The sequence below is a fragment of the Pan troglodytes genome, chromosome 8, assembly GCF_028858775.2.
Source record: "Pan troglodytes isolate AG18354 chromosome 8, NHGRI_mPanTro3-v2.0_pri, whole genome shotgun sequence".
NCBI classification, from domain to species: domain Eukaryota; kingdom Metazoa; phylum Chordata; class Mammalia; order Primates; family Hominidae; genus Pan; species Pan troglodytes.
Genome location: NC_072406.2, coordinates 145,484,650 through 145,499,670, shown reverse-complemented (window position 1 = coordinate 145,499,670; position 15,021 = coordinate 145,484,650). Strand labels below are relative to the sequence as shown.

Here is a 15,021-nt window from a genome sequence, read left to right as displayed (position 1 = left end):
GTGCTGGTCTCCTCTCGTTCACGGTGGTTGGACGTCACATTAGTCACGTGTGGACTTGGGGAACTTAGTTAAAAATGCATAAACAAAGGGGGATGAAACGGCTCCTGGGGCCTTGGTTGGGGGCCCCGGTCTGGGGCCACACCCTTCTGATGACCAGAGCCTGGGACCGGCCGGCAGTGTTGGGAGAGCCCAGAGGGACGGCTTGTGAGGGTGGGGGGCACTGGTCTGTCCTGGGCGGGGGCCCCGCGGCTTCCAGGCCTCCACAATGGCCAGGGTGGGACTGCGGTCTTGACTTCCCACTGAAGAAAAATGGACAGGGGGTCCCTCATCAGCCCAGTTTAAAGATGACAGTCGGCTGCTGTTTTAAAAGGAGGCCTGAACGGGAGTGGGGAGGCCCCACCCTTCAGCCAGAGTCCTCGTCAGCCGGCAGGGCCACGCCCAGGTCTTTGAAGGCCGCAGTCTTTATCACCAATGAGCCCAGCAAATGGAGCAATGAGCTGGCTGAGAGGCCCCCAGGCCGGTTATCAGGGGCTGCCTCCCCAGGCTGCGCCTCCTCTCCAAGCCTAGCACTAATCTCATCTGATAGTCACCTCCCACCTCCCTCACAGCCCGCAGCCGGGGTGTCCGAGGGGAAAGATCAGGCAGCAGGCAGAGGGGTGGGGTGCTTCCGGCCAGGGGGGCCGCAGGCCACATGTGGAAGGGCAGCCACGCCCCCCACCCCAACGAGCTCGGCTGCTCCCCCTGCCCCCTAGGGAACGGTGGAGGTCGGCCCTGCTGGGGAGTCTCTTGCAGGCCTTCGAGTCACTCTCCACAGGACACCTGAACATAGGGCATTAAAGCTGCACAGATAAAGCAGGTATTACCTCGCTGTGCTGTGCGGACATGCAGCAGCAGCTGTTACTCCAGACAGTGTCGGCAGAATGGGGATGCAGGCACGGCTAGATCCAGGGAGCCAAAGGCTCTGCCTCACTCTGCGCTCGTACCCCGCCTGGCTCCGTCCCTCCACCTCGCTCTGCGCTCGTACCCTGCCTGGCTCCGTCCCTCCGCCTCGCTCTGCGCTCATACCCTGCCCAGCTCTGTCCCTGCAGGGCTGCGGTGTAATTAACAGCACCTGCTGTGCTGTGAAAGGAGAGGCCCCACTCTCCAGTATGGTGCCCATTTCCCCAGAAGAGCTGTGGTTCTGAGGGCCATGCCCTCCCTGGGATCTGGGCTGGGTGAGCTGGGCCGTGTGCCCTCACCTGTACTGCAGGGTGGGCGGCTTGCTGGGCAGGGAGAGGGGTGAATTCCCCCAGGAAGATGGGCAGGGCTCCTGCCAAGACCCCACCAAGGTGGCTGTCCAGGCTTGCCAAGACATGCCCACGTATCAGGTCCAGCCACTGAGACCCTGCTGAGGGCATTGGCAGGAGCACAGGGGCCAGGACGGGGCTGGAAGGCGTCCCAGAAACGGAGGCCTCCTGGCCACAGCCCCCCAGTCCTGAGGCCGTTGTCCTGTGAATGGTAGGTGGGGGCTGAGGGGCACCATGGGGGAGTGGCTCACTGTGGCTTCTGTGGACAGCCAGGCTGGGAATGAGGGTCCTCCTGGCCTGGGAACAAGAGGAAGCCCTCTGAGACCCTGCCTTGGGGAGTACTCAGGAGCCCCAGGAGTCCCCTGAGAAGCTGACTGCCACTCCGGGGCATGAACGGAACCTGAGGTGGGGGTGGCAGAGCCTCCCAGCCAGGCTGCAGAGGCAATGGGAGGAGGGCCAGCGTTTCTGGTACTTACCTTTTTTTTTTTTTTTTTTTGAGTTGGTGTCTTGCTCTGTTGCACAGGCTGGAATGCACTGGCACAATCTTGGCCCACTGCACCCTCCGCCTCCCAGGTTCACGTCATTCTCCTGCTTCAGCCTCCAGAGTAGCTGGGACTACAGGTGCCCGCCACCGTGCCCGGCTAATTTTTGTATTTTTAGTAGAGACGGTTTTCACCATCTTGGCCAGGCTGGTCTCGAACTCCTGACCTCGTGATCTACCTGACTCGGCCTCCCAAAGTGCTGGGATTAAAGGTGTGAGCCACCGCGCCCAGCCCAGGTGATTTTTCTTTGACTGGGGGCTGTGCAGGGCCCCACCAAACACCCCTAAAGGAGGCCAAGGCCTGCTTTTGTTCAGTGAGCCCACGTTGCTCCAGAGGTCCTGGCGTGGCCTAGGAGGCCCTGAGCACTCTGCCACTTCCTCACGGCCTGGAAGCCGACAAGTCTGGGCTCAGAATGGGAGTGAGTGCTGGGCCTCGGAAGAGACGCTGGGGCCAGCGAGGGGCCGGGTCCAAGCAGCCTCTTCCCTGCAGTTTCCTGGATAGTCTCAGGTGCAGAATTGAAAAGAGAAGTGCACGAGCCCCGTGGACTCCCCACGGAGAGGGGAGTGGATATTCTGCCATATTTATGTCATGCTATGTCTTGAACCCTTTGAATGTCAGTTTCAGATCTGAGGCCCTGAGCGCTGCCTCTGGAGACAGGGTGTTCTCCACACCTGAGGACACGGACCACTCCCCAGCACCGTCCCGAGCCCCTCGGAATCATCCCCACCAGCTGTGCAGGGCTGTGCTTCCCCACACTTCTTTGTCAGGGCTCATGTCTCCCCAGACTCTGCATCAAGGGCACCCCGCCCTCTCTCACAGAGGCTTCTGCAGGAGCCCAGCTGAGGGCCCTGGGAACCCCCGAGGGCACCCCACCCTCTCTCAGAGGCTTCTGCAGGAGCCCAGCTGGGCGCCCTGGGAGCCCCCGAGGGTTCCTGTCCACTGGAAGTTAGATGTGCAGGTTCCCAGAGATTCTTGGCAGGACTATTTCATAGCGACTGCACCTCCCACCTGATCCCGTGGGGAAGGAGCCGGCATAGCCCTCGGCCCCATGCAGCTGGGCAGCTCAGAGGGAAAGGAGGGTGAGCAGGAAACCTGGCGGCATCGCAGGCCCCGGGCCCATCGGCAGCCTGAGTCCCCGGTGTCCACACCCGGCCCCACAGCCTCCCTGTCCTGACAGCCACTCGGGTTACAGAGAGGACAAGGCAGAGTTGACAAAGTGTGTCCGGGGCTTGGGAGAGACACACAACATACGCACAGTACACACGTTCACTACACACGACACACGCACAGCACACACGCTCACTACACACCCACACACAGCACACACGTTCACTACACACGACACAGCACACATTACACATGCACAGCATACAAGATACAGTAACACCACGCGTGCATACACTACACATGCACAAACACATATACACCCCACATCCAGAGCACAACACGGAATTCTCACATCCATGACATGTACGCACTCACACCACACGTGACACACCCACTCACACGCCACGTGCAGCACGGGTGACACACCCACACGTGACTCAGCTTCGGCAGGAATCATTGTGGAGCTCAGGAGTTCTGGCATCTAAAGACAGTTGTTTCCGGATACATCTTGGCCGGACTCCAAGACTTTCTGTCTCACAGAGAACTGGACCCTGAGGGGCCCTGTCCTATGCCCTGACCCCTGCCCTCCGGCACATCCAGGCTGCACCCCTTGTGCCCAGCTGTGCTGAGACCTCACACAGATGCAGCTTCTGACCGCCTTCCTCTGCCCGGGATGTGTGGGTGTCTCTGCCCTGCCGCCCTGCGCCCCCAGTCAGGTCAGGACCCCCAGTGCTTGTAAGATGTCCACATGGGGATGTTGAGTGGGGTGGGGCCAAGAGCACCTGGGGCACAGTGCTTGTGGGGGCAGCTGGGGGCATCCAGGTGCAGAGGACTTGCCAAACTCTGGGACTGACGTCCAGCGGTCAGCCAGAGGACCCCAGAGGAGAGCGGGAAACAGGCTGCGGGGATGTGAGGAAGGCCCCAGGGCAGAGTGGAAACGGGCTGTGGGGATGTGAGGAAGGTCCCCAGGGGAGAGTGGAAACGGGCTGCGGGGATGTGAGGAAGGTCCCCAGGGGAGAGTGGAAACGGGCTGCGGGGATGTGAGGAAGGCCCCAGGGGAGAGCGGGAAACGGGCTGCGGGGATGTGAGGAAGGCCCCAGGGGAGAGCGGGAAACGGGCTGCGGGGATGTGAGGAAGGTCCCCAGGGGAGAGCGGGAAACGGGCTGCGGGGATGTGAGGAAGGTCCCCAGGGGAGAGTGGAAACAGGCTGCGGGGATGTGAGGAAGGTCCCCAGGGGAGAGTGGAAACAGGCTGTGGGGATGTGAGGAAGGTCCCCAGGGGAGAGTGGAAACGGGCTGTGGGGATGTGAGGAAGGTCCCAGGGGAGAGTGGAAACGGGCTGCGGGGATGTGAGGAAGGTCCCCAGGGGAGAGCGGGAAACGGGCTGCGGGGATGTGAGGAAGGTCCCCAGGGGAGAGTGGAAACAGGCTGCGGGGATGTGAGGAAGGTCCCCAGGGGAGAGTGGAAACAGGCTGTGGGGATGTGAGGAAGGTCCCCAGGGGAGAGTGGAAACGGGCTGTGGGGATGTGAGGAAGGTCCCAGGGGAGAGTGGAAACGGGCTGTGGGGATGTGAGGAAGGCCCCAGGGGAGAGTGGAAACGGGCTGTGGGGATGTGAGGAAGGTCCCAGGGGAGAGTGGAAACGGGCTGTGGGGATGTGAGGAAGGTCCCCAGGGGAGAGCGGGAAACGGGCTGCGGGGATGTGAGGAAGGTCCCCAGGGGAGAGCGGGAAACGGGCTGCGGGGATGTGAGGAAGGTCCCAGGGCAGAGCGGAAACGGGCTGAGGCCAGCGGAGTGGTCACTGCATCCCGGCCAGCTGTGACACAGCAGGTGGGTGGAGTAGGGCTTGGGGGGCATCTTGGTCTTCAAGGTCCACCCAGATACCAGCAGCCCATGGGGCCTGGGCCAACTCACTCTGCAGCCCCGGATGGGGGACAGGGAGAGAAGTTTGGAAGTCACGGGTGGCAGAGCCTTCCCTGGGCCTGAGGGCCTTGTGGATCCCCCGGAACTCAGGGTCTAGGTCCCTGCTGGACACTTAGAGCCCGCGCCACTCCTCAGCCTCCGGGACTTTGCCCTTTTCCAGAGCTCCTCATCTGCGGGATGGAGCCAGGGCCCTAAGGCCCCAGTGTGCCTCCGAACAGGCCCAGCTCACCCCAAGGGGCTGCCCACCTTGTAGGGCCCAGTGTGCTGGCAGGACCTCGAGACACCACCAGGCCAGGGCCCTTAGTCACCGGGAGAGTTCAGGACCAAGACGGTGTGGTTTGTGGCCTGGGGCCACACAGGGGACCAGAAAGCAATCTCCAAGGGCGGTGAGGGGCACTTGTACTTTTATCACGGACAACGTGCCCCCATCCACATCCACAAATCAGTGCTGTCCAGGCCAAACCCAGTAGCCCCTGTCCAGCTGCTGCCCTCCGAGGGCCTCGCCCAGGCTTCCGTCACATTGTCACTCGCCAGGATGATGTACAGCAGCTGTTCCCCTCTTACCTGACGTTTAAAAGCACATGCCAGTTGTAAACACTTCCAACAAGGGAGAAACGCGCAAGGGGAAAGTGAAACTCGCTGGGGACGCAGCCGCAGGACCACGCTTCTGTTCCTGTTGGGGTGCCCGGGTGGGTTTCACAGGTCGCCTCCAGTTCTGCAGGCTGAACCCGTCTGCCTGGGCACCCCGCGCTGCCTGCCTCCTGGGCACTCTGGGGCGACATGGAAGAAATTGCACTTGTCTCAGGTTTCATGCACGCAGTCAGGAGTCTGCACCAAGAACGGTCCATCAACACGGGAGTCCTCCCCGGGAGGGGCTTCCGTGCCTCCCATTCTGGGCGCTTCCAGACCTTCTGCGAGAAGTGCTGTCCTTGAGTCATTGTTTTGTCCCGAGGCTGCTGCGAGGAGGGCGACAGGTGAGCACGTGTTGGAGGGTGGGGACCTGCGGGACAGCTTCAGTCCAGGCACGGCCGCAGGTCCCGGCTGCCCTGCTTTCCCTGGCCCAAGAAGAGCAGCCCTCAGCAAGCTGTGGGTACAGTCCTGGCTCACGCACGGCCTAGAGCGCACTGCAGGGCCCCAGCATCCTCGCCTTCATGTTCACCTTTGTTCCCTCCTGCTTTCCAGCTTTGGAGTTCTTGTTAAGAGGGACTTGAACCACAACGCTATAAACACACCTAAACACACCTGCATTCCCTGTTTTCTTTTGTACACACAAAGCTTACAACCTTTACTGTTTCCAACTGGAAAACCAGTTTTTCCAACCCCTTTTAAAAAACAAATGATCCTTTTATCGTACGCCGAAAGCCCTACCCATGACAAGCCCACTTCTGCATTTGACTCTGTTCACTGACCCTTCGTTTCCTTCCTAAACCGACTCTTTCGGTAACTTTCAGTGAAGAGGTGGCTTTAATAAATATATTCTCAGGGCCGGGTGCAGTGGCTCACGCCTGTAATCCCAGCACTTTGGGAGGCCGAGGCAGGCGGATCACAAGGTCAGGAGTTTGGGACCAGCCTGGCTAACATGGTGAAACCCCATTTCTACTAAAAATAGAAAAAATTAGCCGGGCGTGGTGGCAGGTGTCTGTAATCCCAGCTACTCGGGAGGCTGAGGCTGGGGAATCGCTTGAACCCAGGAGGCGGAGGTTGCAGCGAGCCGAGATTGCGCCACTGCACTCCAGCCTGGGTGACAGAGTGAGACTCCGTCTCAAAAAAAAAAAAAAAATATATATATATATATACACACACGTATATATATATTCTTATATATATACACACACGTATATATATTCTTATATATATACACACACGTATATATATATTCTTATATATATATATACACACACGTATATATATATTCTTATATATTCTCCAGAAATCTCCAGAACCTTTGTGTGGGTCAGGGTGAGAGGTGCCACCTCTCACCCTGTTGTAAACAGAACAACTGAGTCCTCCAGGTAGGAGGCAGGTGCGATCAGCAAGACCGCGAGTGTGGGAGTCAGAGGTGCCTCCTCAAAATGCATCCCCTGTCTGTGGCATAGCACACAGGCCCCGGGGCCCCGTGGACAGGGCTGGTCCCAGCGTAGGCCGGCCTGGGGTAGGGGGGTGGGACGCCAGAGGCTGCCCGCAGCAGGAAGCTCCCACAGATGCCAGGGCCTCTTGTGCCACTTGGCAGAGACCCCAGAAGGAGCCAGGCGGCAGCATCAGAGCCTGAGGCCCGGACAGGGGTGCCCAAGGGCACAGCAGCTGCAGGCCATTGGCAAGGCCAGAAGACGGTGAGTAGAAAGCTGGGGGCGCGGGGAGAGACCCCGAGAAGGGGCTGTGCAGCTGGGGGTCCTGCATTTGCCGTTTGTGTTTCATCCGGCGATTCTGAAACCAGGTTTTTATCTGTAGGAAAAGCAAGATCAGAGCAGGGGTGAGACTAGGCCACCAGCCCACCCTTGCCCACCCCTGCCCACCCCAGCCTGCCCGGCCCACGTCACCTGGACCTCTGAGAGCTGCATCTCCCTGGCCAGCCTCTTCCGCTCCAGAGGGCTCAGGTACTGGTGGTGCTGGAAGACGCCCTCCAAGGTGCGGACCTGCTCCATGGTGAAGGCTGTGCGGACACGGGGGACCCGCAAGGTATTTGGCTCCTTACTCAACCCTGACATAGAGGGTAAGGGCATTTGGCTCAACACGCCACCCCATGGGGCAAGCTCGCGCCCACGGGTAACAGGTGAAGACAGCCATGCTGGGGGCTGGGCAGGGCAGATCTTCTCACCTGACAGTGACCAGCAGCACCCCCTCCGCCTCCCAGGTCACGTGCGGAAAGGGGGCTCAGAGAGGGGGCTCAAGAGGGGAGGGAATGTTAACAGCAGCTTGGGCCCGCCCTCTGCTCAGTCCACTCAGTTCCGCCCCATCCCACACTTCCCTTCCAGAAGCCGGTTCCCAGGATGCCCTTCCTGCAGCCTTCCAGGTAGGTAAGAATCCATTATATGCAAAGGCCTGGCGACCCACCCAGGGGCACCCATCCCTGTCCCGGGCTCCGTCTCCTCAGCCAGCGGAGACCAGCTCAGTTAATCCCCAGGCCCACTGTGGTCAAGTCTGTTTCCCAATTTCTAAGTTAAGGAATGGGGGCTGGCACTAAACAGCCCCACAAGGTGGTCTGTGGAGCTGGGTCTGGGTCCCAGGAAAGAGGCAACGTGGCCAATCAAGCTCGACATTAAATGCAAGTCTGACCAAAATGCTCGCTGGAGTTTCTGCGGAAGGCAGCGTATTTTACAAAATCTGTCTTAATGTTAGCCTGAAAGCACATGGTAGACCCAAAAAGCAGATGCCTTCTGGCAGGGAGGGCTGTAGGACTGGCATCAGAAAGGGGGTTGCGGGACAGGGATGGCTGGCTTTTTTGGGGTGGGGCAGGATAGCTAGCTGGGGAGAATACATTTAAATTTTCATTTCCCATAAGTACAAAGTCACTCCATAAGGATCAGTCAAATTTTTAAAAATGAAAACTTGTAGATGATGTCAACCCCACTTTTGACCAAGTACTACCTTAAACCTAAAAGTGGTGATGATGTCACAAAGACTAAAACACAAACGCAGAGAACCTTTGTTCTCAGCAGACAACAGAGCATCTGGGCGGCCACAGAGGGAACTTCAGAGTTTCTGCAGGCATCGGGGTCACCGCCACCCCTGCAGCGAACCTGCAGGCTCTTTAAAGACAGCTGTGCTCCAGGTGACCTGGAATGGGCTTGAGCCTAGACGCTGAGCAGGCACCGGCTTTGCTGGGGGGCGGGGGCGGAGGGGCTTGGCAAATCATCGAGACTTTCAGTGAGCGCCCGGAATCAGGGCCGGGAGGTGCGGACGGGGACCCCTTGGACGGTCCCTCGGCACCAGGCCGGGGTGGGGGACGAAGACACAGCTGAGGAACGGGGTGACAAAAGGAGGCAGAGGAGCCCACCGGGGGCTCAAGGAGAGGAAATCCCCGTCAAGGCTTTGATTCCGAGGGAAGCTGCGCTCCAGTGAGGGCGCCGGCAAGGCCTCCGCCGGCCCTCATGGAGACGCCCCCGGCCCTGACCTAGTCGGCAGGGCACCGCGGGGAGTGCAGCCGCCGGGCTCCTGGCCTCTCCCCCACTCCCATCTCCACCTGGGAAGGAAGGGACACCCCCACCCGGACCTACCGGCCACGGTCCTCTCCGGCGCAGGCAGATTTGAGGACCTGGCGGCCTCCTTGATGCTGACGGCCTGAGGGGGCTCCCGGGCGCCGGATGTCTGGCCCGGGCCAGGGAGGCTCCCCAGGGAGAAGTCGGCAGGCCTGGGGGTGTGGGTTGGCCCTGAGCAGCTGCTCTGGGAGAGCCAGTCCACGGAGCCAAAGCTGGAGAGCTGCTGCCGGCCACGAGGTGGGGAGGAGGAGAGGCGCATGGCGGCCAGGTGGGCCGGAGGGAAGGCCAGGCGGGGCTGGCCAGGCGCAGGATCCACCTCGGGCCTCGCCAGGCGGCGGCGTTTATAAGCCCAGGAGGAGGGGGCGGGAGCCCGGTTTGCATACACGGCTAATGCCCAGATAAGCAGCGCCTAATTGCCTTCGATTCAGAGGCACAAAGGAGGCCGTTCACACCTCCCCGGCTCCTCGATGTCTGGGGGAGGGGCGGGGCTGCGGGCCCTGGTTAATGGAGAGGTGATGGTTCGGGATAGGTCACCTCCTTTCATCTCTCCCAACCCCCCACCCCGCGGGCCGAGGCTGCAGGAAGGTAGGAGGGTCCCACTCCCACTTGGGCCTGTCCTGGGAGGTGCCGGGCGACCTCTCCTCTCCAGGGGGACGCTGGCGCCTGTGCCCAGCCCGGACACCCGAGGGCGAGCAGGCTTCAGGCTGGGAGAGTCAGGCCGGTGCCCGCGTGCGCTGCGTCCAGGCTGTGCGGCCGCGCAGGAACCGAGGGAGGCTTTCCCGGGAAAGAGACGCGGAGGACACGGGGAGCGGCGCGCGGGGGCGGGAATGTCGGGAGGGGCCTCTCGGGGGACTCGGCCGCCTCCAGCCCTAATCCGGCTCCTCTGGGGGACTCACTCCGGGGCCATCGCAGGAGCCTCTGCATTCGGGCGCGGGCGGCTCCCTGACTCCATCCCGAGCTGGAAGGGCCGGAGCCACTGCCTCGCACGGCGGGGTGGGAACTCCGCGTCGGCGGCGGGACTGGTGCGTCCCCGCCAAGCCAGGCTGTCCCCACTGTGGCCAGGGCGGGGGCAGAGCCGCCGGTGACTGTGGCGCCCAAACCTCACGGGGACGCCCTGAGCACGGGCCCCCGGGACGGTCATAGCCACGCGCGGCCGCTGCTCCCACGAACCTGATTCCCGAGCTGTCTGCGTCTCCGCGTCCTGGGCGTCCCCGGGTCGCCTGCGCGTCAGCGTGGGGCGCGGGGACCGACGTGACCGGGTGGGAGGCAGCCACGCCGAGAGCGTTCGCTCCGGCTTCGGACCAGCTCCCCGCGCGCCGGGACACACGGACTCGCGCTGCGCCCACGCCGAGGGTAGGACGGTGCCTTCCGCGCCCTGGCTTGGGGTCCGCACGGCGTCTCCGGCGGCCGGAGTTAGGCGGAGGCGCAGGTCCGGCCCCCGAAGCCATGCGGGGTTTCGGCGCAGACGCGGGGTCCACGGAGCAGCCCCGACTCCCGGCCAGGTCCTGACCGCGGCTGCCTCAGCGCCCACCCCGCCCGCGGAAATCAGAAAGACCGGCGGGCCTCGCCCCACGGTTACGCCCACCCCAGCCAGCCGAGCCTCCCGGGCTGAGCAAAGAGGGAGGAGCCCGGGAGGCGGGCGCTGGGACGGGACCTCAGCCGGGAACCGATCGGCGGCCGACCTGGGGTCACAGGAGAGGGGTCGCGGAACGGACCGTGCCGCCGCTGACCCTGGTCTTCCTCGGACCCTGCCGGCCCAGTTAGGTCACTGGGCCCTCAAGGGGGAGGCTGGCGGGGGTGGGGCGCTGGGGGCTTTGGACGTGGCCTCGGGGGTAAAGCCAGGAGGGGTGGGGGGCCAGGAAGCCGGCCTAGACCCCCTCCGCACTTCATCTCCGGAGAGACCGGGTCACCCCCGGTAGAGGGGCTTTGAGCCACTGCACAGGACCGGCAGTGTGTCCCGGCCAGGGGCAGCGAGGGCCCAGATGCCTGTGGCCACAGGGCTGGCCCCGAGGATGCCCCATGGGGCAGGTCCCCAGCACTCCCGCAGTGGGGGCGGTGCCTCAAAGTGGAGCAAGACAGCACACCCTCACACATCCCGCAAAAACATACAGAACGTTCGACAGGCAGGGAAGAGGCCCAGAAGCTTCCCTTACATAAAGAGGAACGCCACGAGCATGGATTTCCGAAACGCCAGCACCCAGCCTTCCATTTCTCCATTTCTAATTTCCGGGGCCCCGGGCCCCGGTGTCTCAGCCCCCTTCTGCACGTGGTTCAGCACCCCCACCCCCAGCTCTACATAGAGCCCCTCCTGCCAGTTTCCCAGCCCCCCCCACCACCTCCACCTGAACCGCCCCCTCCGATCCCCCCAAGTCCGAAGACAACCTCACCTTCACACGGCAGGGTCAGGCAGCCCCTCTCTCCTGCCCAGCGGCCCCACTACCGTGGCTCAGGCCTCCCCGCCTCCTGCAGCCCGGGCCCCTCCCTCCACCCTCCCTCTAGAGCCCGCCGAGGCTGCTCTAGCCCAGGCCTGGGGGTCCCCAAAGCCTCCGCCTCCAAGCCTCCGTCCACCCCCGGCTCTGGGACGCGCCCTGATGCGCTGCCATGGGTAGGAGACTTGGGCGCCCCCCCGCCTCCTTCCTCCCAGCCCCTAGGGCAGCCCAGCCCCGTGAATTGCGCCCCGCACGCCCCAGAGCGTGGTCCCCGCGGACGTCGCCCTGTCCCCCACCCTCGGGGGCCAGGCCGGGTTGCGCTGGGCAGGAAGTCCCGCGTCACTCCCAGGCCGACAGCACCGCCCCCACGCACAGCCCGGAGTCCAACTAGTCCCCGAAACGCGCTTCCCCCGAGTCCAGGGCCTGAGGACAGGCACTGGGCCCAGCGCGTGCTGCCGGCCCCGTCGCGACTCGCCCGAGCCTCCTCCGAGCACTCTGGGTGGGACCACCTGAGGGGGAGGCCCCAACCCCTCCCCAACACCCACCCCTGCGGCCTCGGCCTCCCTGACACCCCACGTGCCCCCTTCCCCGACGCCCCACGATCCCCGCTCCCCAACACCTCCACGCCCCCCTCCCCGACACCTCCATGCCCCCCTCACCGACACCCCCACGCCCCCTTTCCCTGACATCCCCACGCGACCCTCCCGGACTCCCCCACGCGACCCTCCCCGACACCCCCACACTCCTTCCTCCCTGACTCCTCCACGTGACCCCTCCCTGACACCCCCACGCCCCCCTCCCCGACACCCCCACGCCCCCTTCCCCGACACCCCCACGCCCCCCTCCCAGACACCCCCATCCCCCCTCCACTACACATCCACGCGCCACACTCCCCAACACCCCCACACCCCCTCCCCGGCACCCCCACGCCCCCTCCCCGGCACCCCCACGCCCCCTTCCGCGACACCCCCATGCCCCCTTCCCTGACACCCCCCCTCCACTACACATCCTTGCGCCACACTCCCCAACACCCCCACGCCCCCCTCCTCAACACCCCCACGCCCCCTCCCCGACACCCCCACGCCCCCTCCCCGACACCCCCACGCCCCCTCCCCGACACCCCCACGCCCCCTCCCCGACACCCCCACGCCCCCTCCCCGATACACCCACGCCCCCTCCCCTACACCCCCACGCCCCCTCCCCTACACATCCATGAGCCCCCTCCCCGACACCCCCACTCCCCCCTCTCCGACTCCGCCATGCTCCCCGCTCCCAGACACATCCACTAGGAAGTGGGGCTGGTCTGGTGCATGGCCGATAAAGAAACGCTAAGCCGGCCAGGTGCGGTAGCTCTCGCCTGTAATCCCAGCACTTCGGGAGGCCAAGGTGGTCGGGTCACCTGAGATTGGAAGTTCGAGACCAGCCTGACCAGCATGGTGAAACCCTGTCTCTACTAAAATACAAAATTAGCCAGGTGTGGTGATACATGCCTGTAATCCCAGCTACTCGGGAGGCTGAGACAGGAGAATCGCTTGAACCCAGGAGGCGGAGGAGGTTGTGGTGAGCCAAGATCGCACCATTGCACTCCAGCCTGGGCAACAAGAGCCAGACTCCATCTAAAAAAAAAAAAGGTAACGCTAAACCAACTGTGCTCAGACACTGGCTCCATTAAACAGCACACAGGAGGCTAATCCTGCCATGCCTACAGAGCGCCTTACTTATTTTGGAGACAGGCTTTCACTGTTGCCCAGGCCGGAGCGCCTCATGTGATCACAGCTCACTGCAGCCTCGATCTCCGGGGCCCAAGTGATCCTCCTGCCTGAGCCTCCAGTGAAGCTGGGACTGCAGGTGCGTGCCACCATGTCCAGTTAATTTTTGTGTATTTTGTAGAGATGGGATTTTATCATGTTGCCCAGGCTGGTCTCAAACTCCTGAGCTCAAGTAATTCTCCTGCCTCAGCCTCCCAAAGTGCTGGTATTACAGGCATGAGCCACCGCATCTGGTCCCTAGATTGATTTAAACAGCCAAAATACACTCTCTGCACCAGATTAGAAAGCATTAGAGGTCCAGGGCCCATGTATTCAGATTCATTATTCTGATACCGGGCTCAGGAGGATCATAGCACGTGGCCCCTGCCCCACTACCTGAGTAGGAAGGCAGATTAATTCTGCTTGGTGCCCCTAAATTGCTCCAGCCCAGAGATGGGTCCTTCCTCCAGGGCCGAGTGTCCAGTAACCCGAGTGATAGAGCGGCACAGCCCCCACCCTTAGGGTGTTGGTGTGTTTGCTGGGATGTGGCTGTCTGGACCTGGGCTTGCTGTCAGGCATAACCTTCTGGAGCGACAGGGTCATGTAGGGTGCACCTAAGCTCTGTTTCAGACCCCACTGTGGCCTCAGCCTGTGACTCTGACCTTTGGGGGCTGTGTATGTGAGGGGGAATGTTTGCAAGCTTGGCTCATCCAACAGGCTTTTAGCAGCTTGAAGATTCTCAGGAAACACGGCAGGGTGGAGCTGATGTGAGATGGGGTCTCGCTCTGTCACCCAGACTGGAGTGCAGTGCACAACCTCCACTTCCCAGGTTCAATCGATTCTCCTGCCTCCTCCTGCCTCAGCCTCCCGAGTAGCTGGGATTACAGGCTCATGCCACCATGCCTAATTTTTGCATTTTTAGTAGAGATGGGGTTTTACCATGTTGGTTAGGCTGGTCTCAAACTCCTGACCTCGTTTGTGATCTGCCCGCCTCTGGCCTCCCAAAGACCTGGGATTACAGGCGTGAGCCACCGTGTCTGCCCTCAGAGTGTTTTTTTGTTTTTTGAGACAGAGTCTCTGTTGCCCAGGCTGGTGTGCAGTGGCGCAATCTTGGCTCACTGCAACCTCCGCCTCCTGGGTTCAGCACTTCTCCTGCCTCAGCCTCCCGAGTAACTGGGACTACAGGCACCTGCCACCACACCCGGCTAATTTTTGTATTTTTAGTAGAGATGGGGTTTCACCATGTTGCCCAGGCTGGTCTCGAACTCCTGAGCTCAGGCAATCCACCCACCTCAGCCTCCCAAAGTGTTAGGATTACAGGCGTGAGCCACAGCGTCCTGCGCCTCAGAGTTTCTTAAATGAGGTGAGGCTTGGAGTCAGTTCTTGCAGGCGTGGTCTCACAGGCCTCCCCCTCAGACCTGGGCAAGCCGTTCATTTCCCCAGGAGCAGCCTTTAGCACTAGCGGGAACTATTCTTCCGGATCCCCAGAAAAGCATGTGCAGGAGGGGCTGCAACCGTACCACCCACAGGGAACCCCTCAGGACTGCTGGGTGCTGGGCCAGCGGGGACCCCCCCAGCCCCATTTAGCTGCATGGCCCTGGGCAAACCACTTGTCTTTCTGGATGGGCCCACTAATTTGCAGGCATTGTTATGCTAGCGGAACTCCTCCAGGCTACATTTGTATCTCCGGCTCCAGCCAATCCCCCTTCTGACTCAGGGGTCCAGGGTGGGGCCCTCTATTGCTTCTTGGAAAATGCTTCCTGGGCAGGTTTGCTTCGGTTTTCTCGAAATTG

General features: G+C 62.0%; 1 protein-coding gene across 2 annotated transcripts; it reads right to left on the bottom strand.

Moving 5' to 3' along the window:
- Positions 1–5,242: 5,242 nt before the first annotated feature.
- On the bottom strand, positions 5,243–9,611 carry VENTX (VENT homeobox). Of its 2 annotated transcripts, none has more exons than XM_009459564.5 (3): positions 9,070–9,611; positions 7,393–7,505; positions 5,243–7,297 (listed from the first exon to the last, which is right to left on the bottom strand). In XM_009459564.5, exons 1-3 carry the CDS (start codon positions 9,308–9,310, stop codon positions 6,923–6,925), a joined length of 729 nt encoding a protein of 242 aa, XP_009457839.1. In that variant the 5' UTR covers positions 9,311–9,611; the 3' UTR covers positions 5,243–6,922. The 2 variants fall into 2 exon arrangements, with proteins under 2 accessions (XP_009457839.1, XP_521666.1); XM_521666.9 differs by having other exon boundaries at positions 7,393–7,553; positions 9,070–9,609.
- Positions 9,612–15,021: the final 5,410 nt, after the last annotated feature.

Coding starts and splice junctions, on each gene's coding strand:
- VENTX (XM_521666.9), bottom strand. CDS start 9,310: ATGCGCCTCTCCTCCTCCCCACCTCGTGGCCGGCAGCAGCTCTCCAGC. Junction 7,554..9,069: donor GCCGGAGAGGACCGTGGCCG/GTAGGTCCGGGT, acceptor CCTCTATGTCAG/GGTTGAGTAAGGAGCCAAAT. Junction 7,298..7,392: donor TGCAGCTCTCAGAGGTCCAG/GTGACGTGGGCC, acceptor CTTTTCCTACAG/ATAAAAACCTGGTTTCAGAA.